The 24,804-nt window shown below is 43.4% G+C and overlaps 1 protein-coding gene across 2 annotated transcripts in view; it reads right to left on the bottom strand.

The window, feature by feature from the left end:
• Positions 1 to 24,804, bottom strand: part of PLEKHH2 (pleckstrin homology, MyTH4 and FERM domain containing H2) — a 70,320-nt gene that overhangs the window by 30,637 nt on the left and 14,879 nt on the right. The window contains exons 3-9 of one of the 2 annotated variants that reach the window (XM_081188401.1): positions 20,888 to 20,950; positions 16,003 to 16,152; positions 9,488 to 9,571; positions 8,457 to 8,538; positions 5,098 to 5,280; positions 2,103 to 3,076; positions 311 to 386 (exon numbers count right to left, since the gene is read on the bottom strand). In XM_081188401.1, the coding sequence (XP_081044527.1) occupies positions 311 to 386; positions 2,103 to 3,076; positions 5,098 to 5,280; positions 8,457 to 8,538; positions 9,488 to 9,571; positions 16,003 to 16,152; positions 20,888 to 20,950 (1,612 nt within the window). Of the gene's footprint in view, positions 1 to 310; positions 387 to 2,102; positions 3,077 to 5,097; positions 5,281 to 8,456; positions 8,539 to 9,487; positions 9,572 to 16,002; positions 16,153 to 20,887; positions 20,951 to 24,804 lie in introns of those variants that run through there. The other variant, XM_081188402.1, reaches the window with a different exon arrangement.

Here is a 24,804-nt window from a genome sequence, read left to right as displayed (position 1 = left end):
AATATTTTTAAATAGAACGAAGAAAAGGAGATAATTATAGCAAATTTTAAAAGCTAGTAAAAAGTAATGTAAATGGTCATGAATATAAGAAGCATGCTTGATCAGATATATAACTTAATATATATAATTAAAGAAGCAAAACATTTTCCAAAGACTGATTTGTACTCTTTTGAGACCTTTTATTTCTACAAATAGGCAAGCAAAGGATTTTTATCCTGTTTACTCTGAGGTAAGTCTCACTGAGTTGAAAAATATGTACCTGTTAAATAAATTTAAGATTTCAATCCTCAAACAGCTTTGTCACACTTACTTTTATTGAAAAAGTCCATGTTGAAGGCCTCAGAAAAGCGTAAGCCTGACTTGGCTACAGCATAAATTCTGCTTTCCTGATATACAAACAGAGGTTTTTAGAATACATTTTATTAAGTCTTTCAATAACTTTAGGCTGTGTTCACATTACATCTATGACCCACTGCAACTAAATTCAAATGGGAGCAGAATTAAGTTTCTTTTCAATGTTAGGAAACATTTTAACAGCTGATGTCAAAAATTGATAATCTGTTATTTGCATATTTCTGCTCTAGTTCTCTATTTTTTGCAGCTATTCCTTATAAAATGTATTTCTTTCAGACATTGCTGCATTTTTTTTACTAGCAGCATTTTATGATTTTGATGGTTCAGGCAGTGGCTCAGCTTTTTACATACAGTTTCATAGTTATATAGATATTTCTTTTCCTGATAGTGTTTGTATGGTTTTGTCATGGCCTTTGGCTAGTACAACAAAGCTTATTTTGATTATCAGCAACATGATTTGTTCTTTACTGAAATATTGGTTGTTTGATACCAATTTCTTCATATGGTAATATTTTAATGTTGTTTAATAATTACAGTTAAGCTTTAGGATGGTATCTAACTGATTTGTTCAAGCTATGTAAAGATTTCCATTTACCCAAGGGAGCTTTCCCACCTCTCCTCTCTCCATATGTGTCCGATGCTGTCCCAACATCTTGGTCTGGAGGGCTGGAGAAACCCCCAGAATGGCACATGGGGGAGAAAGGTCCACTGAGCAAGCAGAAATCCTTGCACAGATAGAATAAGTTGGATACTGCCCATAAGCTCTCTTTACTAGTCATTTATGTGTTTTCCACTATATATTGCTATCAAAATTCAATTAACCTATAATTTCCTAAGCACTTATTATAGTTCCTGAAGTCAACAGGATGCTTGTTTGTTTAAGTAAATGTGCTTAGGACAGAAGCTAAATGTGTTTAGAACAGTTGAGATTTTTTCAGAGAAATGCATACTTTTAAGATCACCTTCCACCAAACTGCATACATTAGTAACAACTACCTGTACTAATCTTTTCCTCAACTCTCTTTATCACTTTCCCTATGTAAGTCACAGCAGACAGCAATATTCTAAGTATTAAAAAGTAACTGAAAGGTAAACACAGGAAATTATAAACTGTGCATGTCAGTGGCAATAAATACATTTCTTTGCATTACTAGATGAGATGGAAAACACTAACTTCCCACTCCCAGCACAACTGCCTGGATTCAAACTTTCCACCCCCAGCCCTTGATTAAATAATAATAAGTAGTAAGTTAAAGTTAAAGTGGAAAATCTAGTAAAGGCTCTTCAATCAACTCATCTAATAGTGCTGTCATATTTAACTTAATGTCTTCCTGTTTTACTCCATCCGCCCTCTCTCTTGTCCTGGTTAAATTATATAACCTGTTACGAAAAAGAATGGAAATTATAAAGGGTTTTAAAATACTTTATTGTTAGTCCCACTGATGTTGATGACAAATTTCATGAACTTGTATTGATCCTAGTCGAGCTTCTAATCTGTTCTCACATATTCTGATGTATAAACCAAGATTTATTTATTTATTGCACTGAAAAATTAACACTTCTAACTATTTCATATGTGGACAATTCTGACTGGAGAGATGACATGTGCTTTCAATGAAGCAACATATGCCCACATTTAATGTTGATAGCAATATTTAGAGGATAATTCCCCCCCCCCCCAAAAAAAAATGGGAATGTGAACCATATCTGGTTAAATTAACAAGCTGGAATATTATGATTTCATTTACCCAAGAGGGGAATCGATGCAGAGGAGGAGTAGGTGGCTTGCTGCTTGTAGTTTTCCTTGCATCATTAGAGTCCAAGGTTTCTGCACACTGAGTCTCACAGGAGTCATAGGTAAACAATTCCTCATTACAACTAATCTCCATCTTCTCCAGAACTTCTGTACTTTCCCCATCCACTTGATCTATGTCTGTTTCCTGAGGCTTAAAAGGACGTATCATGCTTATAGCATTTCTGTTTCTGCCAAACATTTTGTCCGAACATAGAGGAGGCTGGCTGAAATGTTTTTTTGCCAATGCTGCACTTAAAGTAAAGATGCTAGGAGTCCTCAGTTTTGGAGGCGGCAGATTAGATGGAGAATCAAGTTGTCTGCCAGACACAGCGCCTGCTGCCAGCATCAGTGCTGGATGCTTAGGAGCTAGAGCTGGCGTTAGAATTGGACTTGGAGTATTTGCCTCACTGGAAGAGGATGAATAATCTAGCCTGTGGGACTGAAACCTCTTATTCAGTTCATCTGAAAAGCTATCATGATCCTTCTTTTCGCTGAAGGATTCCAAGTTGCTCTTTCCAACTAGATGGTTCTGGTTTTTCCATGGAGACCCTTGTTGCCAAGAATATAGTTTTTTGCATATGTTTCCCTGAGCTTGGAAGCTCTCTTCTTCCAAAAAAGAACTGCTGTCATCTGATGCTGTCAAATACATTTCACTTCCAAGTCTGCTATAGCCTGTGCCTTCTTCAGATGTGTGACTTGAAACAGTGGATACGCACCTAGATTTTGATCTTCCTTTGCCTCCTTCTTCCTCATCAGAGCTCCAGTCACTTACTGTAATGCAGGAGTTCTTTGATACATTGCTATCTAGGTCTTTTGACTTTACTGCTTGCCTTTGTTCTGGCATACAAGAGCTATGTTGTAGAGGTTTCAGAACTCTATTACTCCCATACATTTGGCCAAGAAGAGATGTTTCCTGGACTTCTTTCTCTGGAAAAACAGTAACAACGACATGTTTGGAAAAACTACTTTTAGTGAAGGCACCAGGTTGTAATTTATAACCAATATGTTCATCAGTTGAAATGCACTTTTGTTTTCAATCAAGATAATTGTGATATACAGCTTACTGTATAGTTCCGTGTATAAGACACCCCCATGTATAAGACGCCCCCTATTTTGGGGGACTCCAAATTAAGAAAACATCCCTCATGACTACCCGCGTATAAGATGAGCCCCAATTTCAAACCTATTTTTTGGGGGGGGGGGTAAAAAAAGCCTAGTCTTATACACGGGAGAATACGGTATGCAAGTAGTGTACAATATTATGTGAAACATTGGTAGCTTCATTCTAAGAAGATATGGTTAGATCTACAAATAAGTGGACCAAATCCCTGTAGACTGAGATGCTGGTTTTAATACTCCACTAGCTTTGTCAAAATGACAACTTCCTGCAAATAGAAAACTAATATAGAAAATATGGAGAAGGGCAAGGCTAGAACCTTATTCCCAGAGGAGATGGGTTTAAATTTTGTACATGGATTTAATTTTGTACGTGGAGAAGAATTCAAAAATGGCTCTCACCTGCAGGTTGAAAATGTAGAGCACAGCGAGTAATTCAAAAGTGAGCCCAAAGAAAGGTCTGTCTGGGGTTTTGCAACTAGCCTAAGTACTTTTTTTGGTCATACAGAGTTTCCTTATAGAATCTGAAGGAGGGGATGATAACAATGAAAAGGCAGAGAAATATACCTCCTCTGACCATTCTACTAGTTTCTCCAGTTGTCTGCTGTGACTCTTCTGCACTGCAGCCCTACTATCCAGTCCTTGAACTGCTGTTGTGTACGTCAGCCTAAGTACACTTTCCTCAAGTAAGAAACCAAGTAAAATAAACAGCTTTCACTTCCAAGTATACAGGATCCAGTGGCGTAGCGTGGGGGGTACAGGGGGCCCCGGCTGCAACACCTGGGGGTTAGGGTTAGGGGGTGCAAATCCACGGGTTAGGGGGCGCAAATCCACAGGTTAGGGGGCGCAAATTACTTGCCTTGCCCCGGGTGCTGACAACCCACGCTACGCCACTGACAGGATCAGAAGGAAAGTGTAACAGAAACTATTCTTAACCTACAACCTAAGCTACAAACAGCTACTTCTGCATAAGCTAAGCGACATTTCAAACCTAAAACATTTGCGGCAACATCATTGCACTTGACAAATCCAGAGTAGCACTCCTGCAATGTAAGTGCCAGATGAGTTCATCCTATCCTAAGCTTTCAGTTGCTGCTATTATATAGTTTTGTGATCAGTATGTTAACACATTTGAAAAACAAGAAGGCTATTCCTACTCAAATGCAAGGACCCCAGGTTAACTAGTTTGTAGATAAGACTGAAACTGTTCTAATGTTCACATTTAAATTTATGATAAAACGAACACTGTTGGTCAAGACGGAAAATTAAAATTAAAATATGCAGCCCTTGTAAAAGATTATATGACATATTACAATGAACAGAACACGGTGACTAAGCTTAAAATTATGAAGTTTATTAAAAATAAATTTCTGTGTCAGTTTCTTCCTCAACATAAATTATATTTTCAAAAGTTTAACGCTCGCAAGACCGGTGGGCATTCCAGCCAGGCAAAACACTGGTCACAAAGCAGGGCCAGCTGTATGTGTGGCCTGGGAAGAGTTCTAAGGGCCACACAGAGAGGCATGGAGGGCTGCATTTGGCTCCAGGCCTGAGTTTCCCAATCCCTGTCTCAATTCATGGGAAACACCTATATGTAGTTTTTAAAAGGGTGGTATTTCTGGCCAAAGTTGGTCAACAGACTTGCTTGTTATGATGCAGGTTGATATCCAGGATCGCCAACCCAGCAGAGGCCCCAGACTCTGAGCTTCTTTTAAAAAGAAGTCTCTAGCCCTCCTAGAAATAAAGTTCCACTGGTATCAATGTAAATTATTTCCAAGTAAATCTGTTTAGGATTGAATTACTGGTCACTTCAAAAATTATGCCCCAAATACCTAGACTGCTATTGCCTTCACTTAGTTCAGCTTGCTTTGATGAGGAGATGCTTGTACCGTCAGGCTTCGGAACTTGCTGAGGACTTCTTGCTCGGTTCAAGAAGCATCCAAAAGTCAAACTGCTCAGTCGTTGGCCTTCTCCAGGCTTTTGTGCTGAAGGAACAGATTTCTTCCCCTGAAGTTCTGTGCAGCAATAATTCAAATATCAAGATTCAATATATTCTGCTGTTATATACTAAAAGATTTCTTATTTATCTTGAATGCTGTAAGAATTTTTATATTAGCACCCACGTTTACCTGAAATTCTTTCTTTGATATTTCTATCGACTAAAGTGTTGAAAGAAAAAAATCCATAATACAGTGGTACCTCTAGTTACAAATTTAATTAGTTCCGGAGGTCTGTTCTTAACCTGAAACTGTTCTTAACTAGAGGAGTGCTTTTGCTAATGGGGCCTCTTGCTGCTGCTGCGCCGGCGACACACAATTTCCGTTCTCATCCTGGGGCAAAGTTCTCAACTTGAGGTAACTCTTCCAGGTTAGCAGAGTTTGTAACTGGAGGTACCACTGTATGAGCAAAATTTATGGCAGAAGTGGGAAGTGGTGAACAGCTATCATTCATGAGGAATATTTTTTGTTCTTGCTAACGGAGAACAGGAATCTGATTCTCCACACATACAATGAAATTAATTCTTGGCTCCTGTACCAAGACAACAACACTGGGCTTGTATTAGCCCCCCTTCTGTCAAAAGGCCTTCTGCAATTTAGCAGTAAATAACATTGACCCCTCCTGAGGAGGAACCAAAGCTCAGTGCTAGAGCTTTGAATGCAAAAGGTCCAGATTCAATCCCTGGTATCTCTAATTGAAAGAAACAGGTAGTATGTGATCAGAGATCTGCTACCAATGAGAGTAGAAAGACTAGACTAACGGGACAAATCTGGTATAAAAACTACAAGACCCAGTATAGTGGACGCTTGGGTTGCGAACGTGATCTGTGTGGGAAGCACGTTCGCAACCCGCAGTGCCGTGTCTGCGCGGGTCGTGATTCAGTGCTTCTGCGCATGCGCAAAGCATGATTTAGCACTTCTGCGCATGCACAAGCGCCGAAACCTGGAAGTAACCTGTTCCGGTACTTCTGTGTTCGGCACGATGCACAACCTGAAATCGTGCAACCCGAAGCGTCTGTAACCCAAGGTATGACTGTATATAAAAATGGGGTTGCATTTCTCTCTCTCTCTACAAATAAAATAAACTGCATCAGTGTAGCTACAGAAACACAAAAAGAAATAATATAAATCTGAAGATGGCACATCAGTAAACTCAGTCTTCCTTAAAAAAAATAAAAAAATCAGTCTGTTTTTTCAATTGTCCTTGGAGAGAGTGATAACATTCAACTCCTGAAAAGATACCCTGGTTCTTCTTGTACTTTTCTGGCCCATAAGGGTTCATTTTTCTAAGCAGCTGTGTTTGCACTGATGAATTCTTTAGCCAAGATGAACCATAAAATATTTCACTCAAAGACTGTACATGCACTTGTAGGGAAAAAACTGTTTTTCATCAAGGCAAAAAAGCAATTCATCAAGACAAAAACAACTGCACAGAAAAAATAACCTTTATTGGCCAGAAAAGCACAAGAAGAACCAGGATATCTCTTCATGAGTTGAATGTTATCACACTCTTCATGAACAACTGAGAAAACAGACTGAATTAAAAAAAGACTAAACAGTTGAAACAGATTTTTGTCTACTGATGTGCTATCTTCAGATTTATATTATTTGGTTTTGTGTTTCTGTATCTTCATGGATGTAGTTAAATAAAGATATATAGATTATTCTAGGTCTTGTAATTGTTTATGCTTTGACTTCTAGGGATCCTCATTGTTATCGCTTTCTAACTTGGTATAAGGCAGCCTTTTATTCCTATACTGGTTTTGAAAATGTACGTTACAAAATCTTTTCATTTGGTTTTAAATCAGCAATACCCTCAATGTGATGACTGTAAGCATTGCTACAGAGACAAAGACTACATAATTCTGATTTACAAGCTTGCTTTCAAGCATCAGCAACATATTTGTCCTTTCTACTGAGTCTTCACAGTTATCAGTAGAAGAGTACCGGTATATGCAAGTGGAAGGACTGATACAGCTATTATATATATATATACTTAAGCCATTTGAAACTTCCTTTCATAGAAGTGTCTCAAGGCTGATTTAGAATCATTGCCACCAAATAATAATAATAATAATAATAATAATAATAATAATAATAATTTATTTATACCCAGCCCATTTGGCTGGGTTTCCCAAGCCACTTAAAAAATTGTGGCTGTGTCTCATGATCATCCAAGCAACTCATCCACATCTGAAAATTCCAACATTACAATATGTACATATAACAATTTTCTAGATACTTCCTATGCAGAGGGTTAGAATATAAGCAGAGAAACAACATCTGAACGAATCTTAAGTCTAGGTTTTAGAAAATGGCACAAACAAGTGATCTAATTCCACTGTGGCATCTACCTAAAAATGAAATCTGCAATGGATAAATATTGCAAAGGAAGCTAGGGGTCCCAACTTCATTTTTTCCTATTGTGGGCATGGGAAATATATGTACCAGGTGATTCTCACCAGTAATGTTGCATGGGTTGCCAGCACCCAGGGCAGAGCAGGTATTGCGCCCCCTAGTGTGCTGAAGTGAGTGGGAGTGTCTCTACTGAAGCTCAGGGCAACGGGCAGAGGAAGCTGGCTGTGGGCAGGATGGAGGTGCTGGCCGTTGCCCAGCCATCAAGGCACCTCCATGCGGCACTGCTGCTGTTGCCAGATGGAGCCACAGAGAAGTGGTGGGACATGCATGCACACCTCCTCGGGCTGGGGCGCCACCACCACCGTGTGTCTGGCCATCCACCCGTCTCCCCTGCCATGGACAGGGTGCTTGCAGCCAGCCTGGCACTGCCTAGCTGTGAGTCGAGGCGGCCCACTTGTAGCTCGTACCAGTGCAGCAGACCTGGGCTCAAATGGGAGAAAAAAGTGAGCAAGAATTCCAAGGATCCAGTGTGTGAGTTGCGCATGGACACGTTTCTTCCCCTCTCTCTGCGCGTGCGGAAGGGCTGATTTTGTGAGCGGGAAAGAATATTTCAAGAAAGGGGCCCACAACAGTAGCCAAGGCTCAGGGTTGGGGAAGCATCCCTCATCCAACTTCCACCCATAAAAATTCTGTGCCCGGGGCACAAACATTAGCATGGAATACAACCTGTTATAAATACTTACATACTCAATGTAAAGGCATGCTGGCTAATGTTCTAATAATGAAACACAGTACATAACACTTAAAGCTGTTTTCAGATAATCTTCCACATCTACCTTGCAATTTAGTCTGCAATATCCTCATCTCTTCAGTTTGGTTTTGATTTAACATGCGAAGGTTCTGATTTTCCACTTCTAGCTGAAAGCATATAGACATAAGCTCCTTTTCATGAGTAGAAACACTGAAAAACATTGCATCCAGAGAAAAGCCATTTCCCCCTATCTTATATAAATTAATAGTTCAAAATACTGCTTCAAGTAGGTAATATTCAAACCATACTTGTGTATCTTTGCCGCATCTGAAAACAATATAATTTAAATGTTTATTAGAATCACAGTTGTTGATCTCAATGCTTATTTAGTGAAGGAATAGCTCAGTTGGTAGAACATGAGACTCTTAATCTCAGGGCAAAGGACTCTTATATTGAAGGTTGGACTAGATGGCCCTTGTGATCCCTTCCAACTCTACAATTCTATGATTCTGTGATTTCAGTTTCTAGGTTCCTATTTCTTCATTTTGAAAAATTCTACATGTAACGGCTGCCATAAATCTTAAGACGAAAAAGACACTAAAACCAACCCATTCTCTTCATCATCAACCACCTTAAAGCAAAAGTATTTTCTTATTTCTAATGCACAGAAAGGGGGAATCCTAATTATCTTTAAATTCCCTCTCTCTGATGCTTTGGAGAAAAACAGTTACAGTACTGCATCTGGGATAGAACATCCTCTTTTCAAGCTGCCTATGTCCCACAGATGATTAACATATGTGCGAATGACCAGAAGGACCAGTAAATACTTTTACATATCAGTAAAACTAGTGGACTTATTTGGAAAGCTGCTAATAACTCACTTTTTCATTTTTACTAGTGAGTAGATAAGTTGGGAAATGGTAGTTGTATGCTAATGGAACATGAATTAGTCCCTAAGATTTTCATCTGTGCATAGTTTTGAGTTGCCATTTTGTTGGCAGAGGATCAGTGAATGTCGTAATGAAAAAAACTTTAACCATATAATGCCTGCTACATTTTCAAGAATTTTCAAGTGTTTGCTGCTCATCTTTGATACATTTTCCTCACAGCACTCACCTCATGGAGCTTGACAGTCACCCATTCTTTTATCTTGGCAGCTTTTTCTTCTATAATTTTTGCCTCTTGTATTCTTATTTGCTTCTGAAAAAATGACAGACCCAGCTCTTTTGCAACTTGCATTCTTGACCCCAAGAAACGTTTTTGTCCACCCAACAATTGGCATTATGCAATTAAAGCAGTATCTGATGCTTACGAAAACAGCCGACAACTCTCATCCCCTTACAAAAAGCCATGTCAGGGAACTGCCATCGGAGGAACAGGTGGGGAAAGGGCTCACGGAGGCTGGGAGGGACTCAGCAGCTGAAGCAGGGACCAGCAGGGGGAGAGGTGAGTCTCTGGTGGAAAGTCTCACGGAGGCTGAGAGAGACTCAGCAGCCAAAGCAGGAACCAGCAGGGAAAGAGGTGGAACTCTGAGGGAAAGCGAGCAAGAGGGAGGGCTCAGGGACACGTCCAGCGAGAACAGTGGGGGGGGGGTGTCTGAAGCTCCCATAGGGAGACCCATTCCTCGCCGGAAGCTGTCACGCCGTGAGTCCAGAAGACGTGTTTCCGTTAAGGAGCTTTTATGCTGGAAACGATTCCGAAAGCAACCACTGTTGCAATCTGCAAGTGACTAGAGCAGACATGTCTGAGGAGCTCTGTCACAGACAGAGGTTTGTGGATTTGCACAAACTCTGAGGGACTACGATTTTACACACAAGCAGCTCATCATCCCATCACAGCATTCCGACAGTCTTTGTAAGCTGCCTGTGCAGGAGAAGGCATCATGAGCGACCCAGCCGGAACCGGAGAAGCAGGAGTTGGAGCGGGTCCAAGCTTGGAAGAAAGGTACCGAGCGTTGGAAATCCAACTGGCGCTGCAGACGGCGAGGCTTGAGGAGAGAAGGGCTCAGGATGCAGACAAGAAGGGGAAAGCCCCCCAGTTCACCGAAAGGTACCAGGATTAGTGCAGAAGTTTGGGGGGGGACCCCAAGGACTACCATGCCTTTAGGACAGAGATGCAATATGCCCTCAATGTGCAGTTTGATGAATTCCCTGATGAGGAATCACGAGTGGCTTTCGTGATTGGGCATCTTGAAAGGGGGGCGAGGGACTGGGTTAGACCCCTGATGGCAACGAATAATGACGTCCTAAAGGACACAATGAAGTTCTTTCGTGCGATGGATTTGATGTTTTCCAGCGATATTGAGCAGGGAGTGGTCCGCAGACAGCTAATGGCTTGCAAACAGGGAAGCCGATCTGTCCGTGAGTATTGGACTGAGTTCACCATGCTGGTTCATAGATTGGGGTGGGACTTATCGGCGGAACCCATTCAAATGCTATTTGAAGAAGGTCTTGCTTCGGCTGTGAAAGATGAACTTTCCCGGAGTCCCAGGGCGGTTTCTATGGATCAGCTGACCAAATCTGCGCTGACCATAGGGGCGCGCCAGGAGGCGAGAGCCTTGGAGAGGCGGGAAGGGAAAGGGGAACGGTGGAAGGAGTTCCGCATTCCAGACATTCCAGAGACAACTTTCCCGCCGGCAGAGCCGATGGAAATCGGAACAGCGCGCGCGCGCGCAGTTTCAAAGCCCAGTGAGGGGGGAAAGAAGGAGGGAAAAGGCGCCCGGAAATGCTATCTCTGCCAACAGCCAGGTCACTTTGCCAGAGTCTGCCCCCAGAGGAAGGAATGGCAAGGGATGGTGGGAGCTGTTGAGGGAAGAGAGGAGGAAAAACCGGAGCAAGTAAAAGCCAACGCCTGGCTGCCACCATCGGGGCACAGCAGCCAGGCCAAAGAGCAGTGAAAGTGCCCACGCCAGAACCTCCTAAACCTGCCCTAGTGATAGAAGTGTCGCTAGAACTGCAAAATGGACACCCCCTAAAGATAAAGGCGCTGTTGGACTCAGGCAGCTCCTGCAATTTCATGAGCAAAGAGTTTGCAGCTGAACACCAGATACAGACTATCCCTTTAAGCAACCCCCTGCAGGTGACCACGATCGATGGCAGGGAGTTGTTGGGAGGAGAAGTCAGCTTGCAGACCGTACCAATGATAATGAAGGTGGCAAGGCACAGAACTGATAGCGTTTAATGTGGCCACCTTGGGAGGAGCTCCTATTATTTTGGGGATGAGCTGGCTAGCGTTACATGATCCGCTGGTGGGCTGGCATCAGAGAGTGGTTTCCTTTGGTTCAGCACATTGCTTAGAACACTGCAAAGGGGGAAAGGGTTCAGCAGGGGCCCAAGCCACCCTAGCAGGGACGGAAGTAATGGAGAAGGTGAAGGTACCACCACAATACGCAGATCTCAGCGACGTGTTCAGCGAGAAGGAAGCTGACCAACTACCCCCGCATAGACCCTTTGACTGTCAAATCAATTTACTCCCTGGGGCACAGCTTCCTGTAGGCAAGTTGTATGCCATGTCAGACAGAGAAATGCAGGAGCTAAGAGAGTTCATTGACAAGAACCTGAAGAGAGGGTTCATCAGAGAATCCAGAGCGGTGGGAGGTAGCCCAGTGTTTTTTGTGGATAAAAAAAACACGGACAAGCCGAGACTTGTGTGTGACTTTAGGGGGTTAAACGCAGTGTCAGAACCATTGGCCTTCCCTATGCCCAGGATTGACGACATTTTGACCAGGGTGCGGAAGGGAAAGATTTTTACAAAGCTGGACCTAAGGGGGGCGTACAACCTGATACGTATAAGGAAAGGGGATGAATGGAAAACCACCATGTTCACCCCTTTGGGGGCATTTGAATATCTCGTTATGCCATTTGGCTTACAAGCAGGCTCAGCGTGCTTCCAATCGTTTATGAACCACGTACTGGGGCCTTTGCTTTACAAGAATTGTGTGGCCTTCCTAGATGACGTGTTGGTGTATTCTGAGAATGAGGAGCAGCATGTGAGAGACGTCAGAGAAGTGTTGAGCAGGCTGCAAGCCAACCGGCTGTGGGTGAAACTGGAGAAGTGTCAGTTTCATACCAAGGAGGTGGAGTTCCTGGGGTACCGCCTGTCAGACAAGGGATTGGCCATGGATCCCGGCAAGGTCCAGGCAGTGCTGGAATGGAAAACACCCAAAACCAAGAAGGATGTGCAGAGGTTCCTAGGGTTTGGGAACTTTTATCGTAAATTCATCCGAAACTTTGCCCACCTGACGGCGCCCATTACGGACTGTCTCAGCAGTAAGAAGAAATTCGTTTGGACTGAGGAGGCGGAGCGAGCTTTTGAGGAACTGAAAAGGGCCTTCGCCTCTGAAGAACAACTTCTGCATGTGGACTTACAAAAAAAGATGAGAGTCGAAACAGACGCATCAGACAGAGCCATAGGGGCGGTGCTTCTTCTGCAGCCAGGGAAGGAGGAGTCAGAGTGGAGACCGTGTGCCTTTTTTTCGCGAAAGCTGAACAAATCTGAGAGGAACTACACGGTGTACGACCGAGAACTTCTGGCTATTCATGAGGCTTTCCGGAGATGGAGGCATCTGCTAATTGGCGCACAACATAAGGTGCAAGTGTGCACTGACCACAAGAACCTAGAGTATTGGAGAACGGCACGAGTGCTCAACCAACGGCAGTTGAGATGGGCCCAGGAGTTCTCCAAATTTAACTTTGAGATTTGTTACGTGCCAGGCCCAGAGAACGTTAGGGCGGACGCTCTCTCACGCAAACCTGAATATTTGGAGGGGGAGGGAGCACCCGAAGAAAGACATGTCATTCCAGAGGACCGCTGGGTGTGTGGGGCGGCATGGGTGGGGCAAAGGGAACTGGTAGAGGGAACGGAGAATGATGAATACGCCCAGGACAAACTCAGGGGTCTCAGGAGGGAGGGAGATAAACCCGGAGGTTTTGAGGAGAGAAACGGGGCGTTGTATTACAAGGGAGCGTTATATATACCTGAAGGTGATTTGAGGGAGAAGGTACTCAAGCAGCTGCACGATAGCCCCACAGCAGGGCATTTTGGGCAACACAAAACCATGTGGCTGGTTACCAGGGAATTTTGGTGGCCCAAGGTCAGGGAAGATGTGCGGGAGTATGTGAGAGGGTGTGACCAATGCCAGCGAGCCAAGGGGGAGAGGCGGGCACCGGCAGGGTTATTAGAACCGCTACCCACACCTGAAAGACCATGGGAAGCAGTGGCAATAGATTTCGTGACTGATTTGCCAAAATCCAGAGGGAAAACAGCCATCATGGTTGTGGTAGACCTGTTGACCAAAATGGCCCACTTTATAGCCTGCTCACATGCTGTCACGGCAGAAGAAACAGCTAAATTGTTTGTAGAAAATGTGTTTAGGTTGCATGGCACCCCCTTGAGGGTGGTTTCAGACCGAGGGAAACAATTTACTTCCCGGTTCTGGAGGAAGCTCATGAGCTTACTGCATGTAGAGGTCAATTTTTCGACTGCCCGGCATCCTGAAACCAACGGGCAGGCGGAAAGAGCCAATGGCATCCTCCAGCAATATTTGAGGTGTTATGTGAATGACAGAGAGAATGATTGGGTGGAGAAGCTGGCGTTGGCAGAATTTGCCTACAACAATGCGGAGAACGTGTCCACGGGGATGAGCCCCTTTTTGGCTAATTACGGGTGCCATCCCCGGGCTTTCCCAGGGGGGGGAAGGGGAGAACTGGAGCGTTCCAGCTGCCGAACAGTTCGTAGAAGAAATGGAAGCGATCCATCGCCAGCTCCAACTTAACTTAGACAGGGCCAAGGAGGAATATAAGAGGCAGGCAGACAAAAACAGAAGAGAAGGTGAAACCATTAGGGTGGGGGACCAGGTGTGGCTGTCAACCCAAGGGTTACCATTCAAAGGGGGTTGTAAGAAGTTAAGACCCAAAAGATTGGGTCCCTTTGAAGTCACGCAACAGGTCAACCCAGTGGCTTTCAGACTCCGGCTACCGAACCACATGAAGCTGCACCCAGTTTTCCACAGGTCGTTGCTGTCACCGTATAAAGGGGACAGAGAAGGGAGGGTCACTCGGGGACCAGCAATGGAGGAAAGGGAACACAGCTACCATGTAGCGGAGATCCTCGATTCCAGGTGGAAGGGAGATCAAGTAGAGTATTTGGTAATGTGGGAAGGGGAACCGGAGTCGGAAAACACCTGGGTCATGGCAGAGGATGTCAATGACGAGGTTTTAATAGAAGCTTTTCATCAGAGGTTCCCACGTAAACCTCAGCCTATGGCGAGGTTCCGGAGGGAATACTTTGCCACCACCGACGAAGAAGAGGAGTTGGAGGGGTTCACAGATTCCGAGGAGGAGGAGGATTCAGCGAGCCGGAACGGCGACCGATGGAGGGAAATGTTCGAGACGTCTGAAGATGAAGAGGATTCTTTTCGGGGTTTTACCTCCTCACCGCCCAGAGGAGAGGGAACGGGAGGGGGTGAAGGGGCCCCTGGAGGGGAGGTGGATGTCAGGGAACTGCCATCGGAGGAACAGGTGGGGAAAGGGCTCACGGAGGCTGGGAGGGACTCAGCAGCTGAAGCAGGGACCAGCAGGGGGAGAGGTGAGTCTCTGGTGGAAAGTCTCACGGAGGCTGAGAGAGACTCAGCAGCCAAAGCAGGAACCAGCAGGGAAAGAGGTGGAACTCTGAGGGAAAGCGAGCAAGAGGGAGAGCTCAGGGACACGTCCAGCGAGAACAGTGGGGGGGTGTCTGAAGCTCCCATAGGGAGACCCATTCCTCGCCGGAAGCTGTCACGCCGTGAGTCCAGAAGACGTGTTTCCGTTAAGGAGCTTTTATGCTGGAAACGATTCCGAAAGCAACCACTGTCGGAATCTGCAAGTGACTAGAGCAGACATGTCTGAGGAGCTCTGTCACAGACAGAGGTTTGTGGATTTGCACAAACTCTGAGGGACTACGATTTTACACACAAGCAGCTCATCATCCCATCACAAGCCACTCTTGTAGAAACAACAAAAAATCAATACCTCCACTAAAAATCCAGATCCTCAACCATAAAAGTGACCCCAGTCTCTCCTCCAGCTAATGAGAAAGCATCAATTGCCCTTGTACAAGTTTTATAGGGCAGGAACAAGACATCAGTACATCAACACTATGGCAGATGCTGCTGTGCTGGGACTAGATTGGATCTCAGTGCTATTATGGCAACACATAAATATATATGTTGGCAGCCTCAAGTCTGATCTTCTGCGAAGCTGCTTTATGAAGTTCTAAGAATTCCACCCCGCCCCTCAAAAAAGGAACAGTTGCTCCAGAAATCAAAATAATATAGTGTTTCAAGAAAGCAGAAAGTTTGTCCCCAATACAATTTGTAAATACACAATTTTAAGGGCCCAAACAACTAGAAAAGGTCCCATTCGAAAGCGCCTTCTCAGATGCATGCCATGAAATATAGTCATCCACATTTACATTTCTGATCAAAATTTAAGATATGAATAGATATCTTTACAGAATCTGATTACTTTTTCCAAAAAGGCTTTCAGTGGAAGAAAATCTAGAAGGTATGGATTATTTTCCCTACTTTGGTTCTTATCTGTTATACAACAAATTATAAATGTAGGTAACTGAGGGACAGCCGTATCATTTCCAACCTGTTCTGCAAGCTGTTCTTCCAAATTATGTATAATGTCATCTTTCTCCTGCACCAGTGTCTCCAGATCTTGACATCTCTTATATAGTCTTGTCTCTGACTCACTGGTTTGGACATTAGCAGCTTTTAGTTTCTCCTCCATAATTTGCACCTAAAAGTTAGAACATAACACTATATATGAAAACTGTTTACACCACAGAAATAAAAATAAAAAGAGAACCATGTATGCTACCTTGAGCTGCTGGAGGAAGGAGGGTAATTTTGGTAATTCCCCCTTTCCTTTGCAGCCCCCAGGTCTATTTCCCACACAGTTCTGGAGGATACTCTTTCCTTCTGGGACAACTTTTTGGGTGGACACCACGGATTGCAGGAGGAATAAGCAGAAATCACCTCCCACTACTTCCATCAGCAGGACAGTTCTGTGAGTAGAGTACCTCCCAAAAATAGTCTGGATCACCAGTATATACAATGAATGAACACCAGTGTTTTATAATTACAAGTTTAGCAGGGATTATTTAAGGCATGCAATTTATTTTGAACTCATAGAGAAAATGTTTTAACTATTCCTGAAAAAATAGAAAGCAGATTACTTTTAAGACAGAAATTTGTTAAAACTGTTTTCTGAGTCAAATTGTCTAGTCCACCAATATTGTTGCCTGATGGCTCAAGCCATTTGTGAGCTGAGACTAGCATCTGCCATTGCACTGTGCTTAACCAACTACGAAATCCAACAGAGCTGCTTTAGCTGCATGCACATTCCCTCTGCAAAACACCAGCATGTATACTCAGACAGTGATGGCCCCTTGCTAGGATTCCCTGGTTAGGGAACAGTGAACCATCGCACGTGCTGACAATCTCATCACTCACTGTTACTACATGAGTTAACCTTCGTTTCCAGAATTTGTTTACGTTGCGAAATGGGATTAGATCTACTTTGCTTCTCTACTATTTACTGTAAATGGCATTTCTCCAGGGGTTTTCATAGATTCCTTACAATAAAATTGTACAGCCACCTTCTGCTATTTTATTTACAGTGGTGCCTCGCAAGACAAAATTAATTCGTTCCGCAAGTTTTTTCTTCTTGCGAGTTTTTCGTCTTGTGATGCACGGTTTCCCATAGGAATGCATTGAAAATCAATTAATGCGTTCCTATGGAAACTGCCTTCAGACCAGGTCCGGGGACAGTCTGTCCCCCGACCTCTTCTGAAGGCTGGGGGGGGACACAAGGGCTTTTCTTCCCACCCCCAGCATTTTAAAAAACCCCGGGACAGCGGAGGACTTCTCCGCTGCCCGGGGCGATGTAAAAGCCCCTGGGAAGGCAGGCAGGGGGGACAAAGACTTTTGCCCCCGCCCGCCTTCAGAAGAGGTCCTGGACCTCTTCTGAAGGCGGGCGGGGGGCGAAAGTCTTTGCCCCCCCCGCCTGCCTTCAAAAGCCGTCCGGGACAGCGGAGAAACGCGCTGCCTTTCTCCGCTCTCCCGGGAAGGTAGGCAGGGGGGAGCAAAGACTTTCGCCCCCCGTCCGCCTTCAGAAGAGGTCCAGGACCTCTTCTGAAGGCGGGCGGGGGGCGAAAGTCTTTGCTCCCCCCCGCCTGCCTTCAAAAGCCGTCCGCGATAGCGGGAAGCGCTTCCCTGCTATCCCGGACTGCTTTTAAAATGCTGGCGGTGGGGAGCAAAGCCTTTCGGCCCCCGCCGGCCTTCCTGGACCTCTTCTGAAGGCCGGAGAGGGGGAAAGGCTTTGCTCCCCACCACCAGCATTTAAAAGAGGTCCCCGGAGATTTCCCTATGGGCTTTCTTCTTGCGAAGCAAGCCCATAGGGAAATTCGTCTTGCGAAGCGCCTCCAAAACAGAAAACCCTTTCGTCTTGCGGGTTTTCCATCTTGCGAGGCATTCGTCTTGCGAGGTACCACTGTAATTTTGTTCTGTTTAATATACTCAGCCTAGTAAGGGAACCACGGTTCTTCTTGGCCCATTTCCTCAAACATAAATTCCAACATTTTGAATCAGGGTCCTGTAAGAACCAGTGCAAAAAGTGGAGGAACTCCCATGAATAAGCAGAACAGCTGGATTATAAGAACGTTATGAGTCTGCTGGATAAGGCCAATTTGTTCTAGCACTCTGTTCTCACAATGACCATCCCCTGCTTTTCACAAACATGACAGTACTGTTCACAGAATGCTGCAGCCAGGGCATAAAGGTTGAAGTCTTTTGCTAGTATTGCATGCATTCTGCCTCTGAACAGGGGCATTCCACTTACCGTATTTTTCGCTCTATAACATGCACCCGACCATAACACGCACATAGTTTTTAAAGGAGGAAAATCCGTAGGCATGCCACCCGTAGGCATTCCCTCCATAACACGCACAGACATTTCCCCTTACTTTCTAGGAGGAAAAAAGTGAGTGTTATGGTGCAAAAAATACGGTAGTTACCCTAGTTTGTTTGTTTGCTGCTATGCTACTTTTCATCAATTCAGCTAACATCAAACCCATCAATGCAGCTAACAAAATAAAAAGTTACCATACATTCAAAAGGCAATATAAAACTACATAAAAAAGTAACAGAAGAGAGTAATAGAACAGATTACAGCAATATTCAAAACATCTTCAAAAGCTAAACATCTTCAAAAGTTTAGTTAATGGCCATTGAGAGATCTATTCTCAGTGAATCTGTCTAATCCCCCTTTAAAGTTATCTAATCCAGTAGCCATCACTACATGCTGTGGCAGCAAATTCCATAAGTTAATGATGCATTGTGTGAAAAACGAATTTCTTTTGTCTGTCATGAATCTACTGCGAATAGATTCACTGGATGGCCACAAGTTCTGGTACTGTGAGAGAGGAAGAAAATTATTTCTGTCTACTTTCTCCAAAACCTTTAAATAATTCCACAAACTTCTATCAAGTGTCCCCTTAATTGTCCTAAAACTAAAAATTGAAACAGTCCCAAATATTGCACAGAATGTGCTCTAATCCATGGATCATTTTGACTTTTTGAAGATATTTTGTATCTTTGCAACATCTGAGATGGAGTGACCAAACCGATACAACAGACAAGATCCCCAGCATAGATACACATGGATAGTTTATGAAGGTCCTGCTTCTGTAACATGTCTAATATTAATTGCATAAACTATTATATTATGTTTTTGGCTAAATATTTAACAGTGCCCTGGTAACCGTTGCATGGATAATTCAATCAAAGCATTATTTGTGAGATCTTCTCAAATAATAGGTGGGGCGGGAGGAATTACTTAAAAGTAAATTCCATGAAACAAATGAAAGCAGTCCCACATTTTTTCACTTTCTTGCAAAGAGATGGGGGAAATTGCAGAAAAGGAAGGGGTGAGAGTTTCGCTGGGCAAAAACATTTGCATGCCCCTCTAACCAGTTCTGCTCAAGACTATTTTGAACTTTCCCCTGACTACTTTATACCATGTGTGGGCATGAATGTTTATAAAAGACAGAATGCAGAAGAGAAGCTAAATGCAAACTACCAATTTATTGAGTTAAAAAGTTTTAGGGCCAACCTTGTAATAATTTGTCAACAAAGACATTTACAGGCACAGAGCATGTCTATTTTAAACAAGAACAATAAATAAATTTAAGCCCTAAAACACCCTTTTCTCCTTTTGTATAAACATAGTTTATAATAGAGCATGTGGTCAAGTGTTGGAAAAGCTGAATATGCCTAACAACTCTGTTAAAGATAAAAGTCAAGGCTCAGTTATCTATAAATTGCTAGCATATTTGCAGAGGCACTCAGGCTAAGCCATGAAGGCATTACAAGGCAGGCATACCAAGAGGGATTCATGCTGCTCACAGTTGATATTATCTTCCTATTTAAATTCAGCCTCGTCAGGGAAATAAATCTGGAACGATCCTAGCAGTTTCTAATTAAATCTGAAGAACCAAAGCTTCTGTCCATAGCAAATTTGTAATCTCACAAGTTTATGGAACTGTCTCCACTCCTACCTAGGATTTCTTCACACTAGATGCATTTTCTATATAAATATCATGTTCATGTAGGAAATTGTTGTTTTGCAGTTTGTAGACACAAAGGGCTCTATTTCCAATCAGAGCTTTCTGAGGTATTCCTATGGTAAAATACAAATGTATGTCCAAGGCCAACAGCACTGGGGGAAAATATGGCAAGCAACTTCATAAAAATGGCTTGTGACTAGGTGACAAGAAGCAGCCTCCTTTCTTCTATTTGCTTCTGGAAACGTCACAAACATACACAAGTGCTTTAGTCCCAATAGAAACAACCAGGCTTCACCGTGGTAAATCTCTGTCATTCATCTGTAACAATCCTGGTTTATGGGAAGAGCCATAGCTCAGTAGCCCAGCTACTGGAGGACCCAGGTTCAATCCATGACATCTCCCGGAAGGGCTAGGAGTGGCTCTCTGCCTGAAACCCTGGAGAGCTGCTGCCAGTCAGTGTTGGCCTGCAGGAACTCCTGAAATAGGGCTGGCACAGGATTCGTTGGATTCTCAACTGGCCCTGTTGCGTCAACCTGGGAGCTGGCATAGCAAAAATGCTTTTCCCCCTGCCCCTATTTTTCCACCCTGGCAGGCATGAGTGGGGGGGCCTGTGGAGGTACTTATACTGATCTAATAAGCCCTGCTGCTGCCAGCCAAGGATTTTGATTGCCCATTAAAACTTGACTGAATAATGGGTTAAAATATGATTTTAAAATATAAATACAGGTGGTGACCATTTTGCACTCATCCAATTGATGTGTCACCACCAATGCATGAGTTGTTTTCAGCCCCAGAAGGGGACAGAACGGGGGGTGGGTTGCCTGTAAAATAAATTTACATTAGGTTACATTAGGTTAAATTCAGAACATTGTTGCTACTGTACATAATTCTGCATTATGAACATACCTGCTGAAAAGCTTTTTCTGCTTGTCGATCTGCATCAATTACTTGCTTTTCAAGTTGCTGCATCTGTAAAGAGACATTTTAGTAGTAATAAAAATGAGATGCATGCTCCCTTGGTTGCTATCAATGGAAGTATTCTTCTTCATCATAATATATAGCACTTTTTCTAAGGAATCAAAGAGATTCATATACATTAACTTGAGGGTCCATACAACAGTCTTATATTGCCATATTGCAGTCGAAGGTGGGTGGACCTAATTGTTAACAGCCTACCTTAGACCACCCAGAGAGTTCATGACTGAGGATCAAATCTATCACTTGGAAGGTTATCAAGGTTTAAAAAATTTAATAGCAACTCCAGGGAAGGTGATTCTCATAAAGCCTAGCATGTGGGGAGGGGAGGTTTAACCCTCCCTAGCTGGGATCCTGAAGAAAACCACCCTCCACACACAGCACTATGACTCTTAGCCTTGGGGGTGAGAAGAACTCCGATTAGGGTCAGTAAAAGCTCCCCACCCCCGGCTAATGGGAGCATTGCAATGTCATGACAGGATTGATGGACAAAACGTCCCATCCCTATGCACTGTGGTATTGATCAAAATCAGAGGGCTCTGCACCTACTTTTTTTAAAAAAAATCCAATGTGCTTCTGAATTGCATCTTTACTATCACCTGTAGTTTAGCCTTGACCTCAGCTAAGATTTGAATGAGGTATTTCTTCGTTCATAGCTTGTATCACATAACCCACTATAAATGAGACTAAAGGTAACTCCAAAAAGAACTGAAGTAAAAAGCAAGTGTTGTATGTTAAACTGAACAGGGTAATTCTATGCATATCTACATGGGAGTCATAATGAATTCAATGAGGCTTACTTCTTAATAGACATAAATATGATTGGGCTGTTAAAGACATTAAAGCCAGCATATCAGCTGATAAGCAAATGGCATGCATGAAACTCAGTGTTGATCTTTTGTATTTGAACCTGTTTTAAGGGAAGTATTTGGACAGTAGCTATTCCAGTTTATCCAACAGCATTCAGACATTATATTCTGCAAGTGCTTGCCACAGTTTAATGAGCCAAAGTGGGCCACAGGATCTTGTGTTCCCTTCATACTAGAATTTCCACCAGCACTTTTCCCATGGGTCACCTGATCATTCCTAAACATGTGGTCCTAAATCTCAGTTCAGAAACCAGCAAAAAATTAGCCATCTAGTCCAGTGCATGTTTGTGACTATGATCAGCAAAAATATACCCCGCTAAATTAATGTCTGGGGCTTAAGATGGAGAAAAGAATAAAACTGAAATCAGCCCCAAGTTGAATTGTTAATGGAGCATGCACTTAGAAAATAGTTCTCAGCTAGTTAATAAATTAATGCCAATACCAAATTGTAGCTCCTTGTAAAGTTGACTGTGTCAAGAAAGTATGTTAAGTAGTTTTGCATGAGTTCACAGTATGGATAAATTGGACAGCTTTCTGGCAGCATCTAAGCTTTGATCTTGTAACTTGGATATTTACTTGAACACTCTCAGATTCATGCAGTGCACAAGGTGCTCTAACTGTATGCTCAAAAACAGATATTTTAGCTGTCAGCATAGAAACTGGCTAATGTTTCAAGTTGGGTATTTTTTTCCTGACAAAACTACCAGGAAGAGGAATTGTTGAAAGTTCTAAGAAGGATGTTCAGGTGTTTTATTACAGACTGTCCTTAACTACTGCCACCCAATGTAATAACAACATTTTAAAATTGGGTGGAGAACCACCAGTCCACAGGGTGATTCTGGCTCATAGTCCATTCCTGTCTGGACTCATGGCTTCTGCTTCTTGGCCTCATTCCTCACTATTTCCATGCTGGGAACACGGAAGCCTCTTTCTCCCCACCTCGCATAGAAGCCAAATGAGCTGCTGGAATAGGTACAGAAATATCTGTCCCTCCTCTAGTACCCCTGGAGTGGTGTGAGGAGGAAGATAAGGCTCTCTTTCTCTACCTAGAATGGAAGCTGAAAAGAGAGAGAGAGAGAGAAAGAAAGAGAGGGGTGGCAAAGATAGTGAAATGCATGGTCCACTGATTTTCTGCTTCAGCTCCAGCCAATGCCAGAATGTTGCCCTTGAGAGATTACCCTGAGGGAACATCCTTTACATTAAGAAAGGTTCCCTACCTGCTTTAAGGCTTAAATCCACATGGCTTGCTCAGCTCACTTTCTCTTGGGTTGGTGGCCACAGAAAAATCTTCTACTGGCTATTATTCCTTGATGATTATTTGTGCATTTTTATTTATTTCAGTTTCTCATTTTGCTTTCTTGTTTTATTTCTAAGTGCACTTTTCCTCTTCATCCTATTCTTCACTTACACAAGTCTCTTGCAATGATCTTGTCCTGATGTTTCTCTACTTCTAAACTATCTACTTTTTTCTTAACCCTCTCTCAATCTTTAAAAAGCAACTCTTACTCCTTTTAATCTTCCTTCTCTATTGTAAATTTTTACCTCTCTAATTCAGTTTGGAGATCTACCATTTGGGCAGGATTCAACTTAATAGCTGTGCTAGCAGGAGCCAGAACAAGTCCCAATAGCACAATGGGGCTCCCTCCCTCCTTCCCCCACACCCTCCTCAAATCAGCCTGGGGGGTCAGGAGAACTCTTAAAGTACTGTACAGAGAGAGGGGGAGCTAATTTCACCAGACAAGCAGAAACACTTCTGCTGATGCAGCAATCTCCTTAGGTCTACTTTGAATTCTGCCCTTTGTCACTTGTTTGCAAAACATTTTGAGGATAAAATTGCTTGCCTCCACCGAGATCTTAACTCCACAGTTATAGCAGATGGATCTCATGGGTGTCCAGAACACAGTCTAGTCTTGTTGTGTTGAATGAGTTTCAGTTAGTAATGCTCAAGGATGTGGCCAAGGTGCTTGTATCAGTCAGGGCAAATACTTGCGCTCTGGACTCTTGGTTGATAAAAACTAGTAAAGAGGGGATGGAAGTGATTAATGCCTCCTTGAAAGACAGGGTGGTCCTTGCTTGCTTTAAGGAGGCAGTGGTAAAATCACTCCTCAAGAAAATGCTCCCTGGATTCAGAAAATCTAAGTAACTACCGGCCAGTTTCTAATCTCCCTTTCTTGGGCAAGGTTCTTGAGCAGGTGATCTCAGACCAGATTCAGGTGCTCTTGGAGGAAACTGATTTTCTAGAGCCATTTCAACCACGTTTTAGGCCCGTTTTGACACAGAAACTGCTTTGGTCACCCTATATGATGACCTGTGTTGGGAGAGAGATGAGAGAAATGTGTCCCTGTTAATTCTCCTCAACCTCTCAGTGGCTTTCAATACCAACAATCATGGTGTCCATCTGGAGTGGCTGTCAGAGAAGAGTTGGTGGCACTGCTTTGTGGTAGTTCTGGTTTCCAGAGATTGTAGCTTGGGGAGTGTTCTTCAGCCCTGCAGAACCTTCAATGTGGGATTCTTCAGGGTTCAATTTTATTCCCTATGCTGTTTAACATCTACCTTAAACCTTTGTGTGGGGTTATCTGGAATTTTGGAGTACATTGTCAATGATATGCTGATGACACACAGCTCTGTTTCTTTTTTACAGCTGCAGGTGAGGCAGTGGATATGCTAGATTATTGTCTTATCTTGGTAATTGATTGGATGCAAACTGAAGCTCAATCCATATAAAATGGAGGCACTGTTAGTGGGCGGTTCCATAAACTCAATGGCTGGGAGATTTAGGAGTGGGTACACAGCTTGGACTTACTTCTGGATCTTTTGCTGCCACTTGAGGCTCAGGTGGCCTCCACAGTGCGGAGTGCCTTTCACCGGTTCCTGTTGGTGGCCCAATTGTGCCCCTGTCTGGACAGGCACAGCCTAACTACTGTTGTCTATGCTCTGGTAACCTCTAGGTTCGATTACTGCAATGCGTCATACATAGGG

The sequence above is a fragment of the Podarcis bocagei genome (assembly GCF_964188305.1).
Source record: "Podarcis bocagei genome assembly, chromosome: 3".
In the NCBI taxonomy this organism is placed as follows: Eukaryota; Metazoa; Chordata; class Lepidosauria; order Squamata; family Lacertidae; genus Podarcis; species Podarcis bocagei.
Note: the sequence above shows the minus strand (reverse complement) of the source record. Positions and strands in the feature narration are given on the sequence as shown.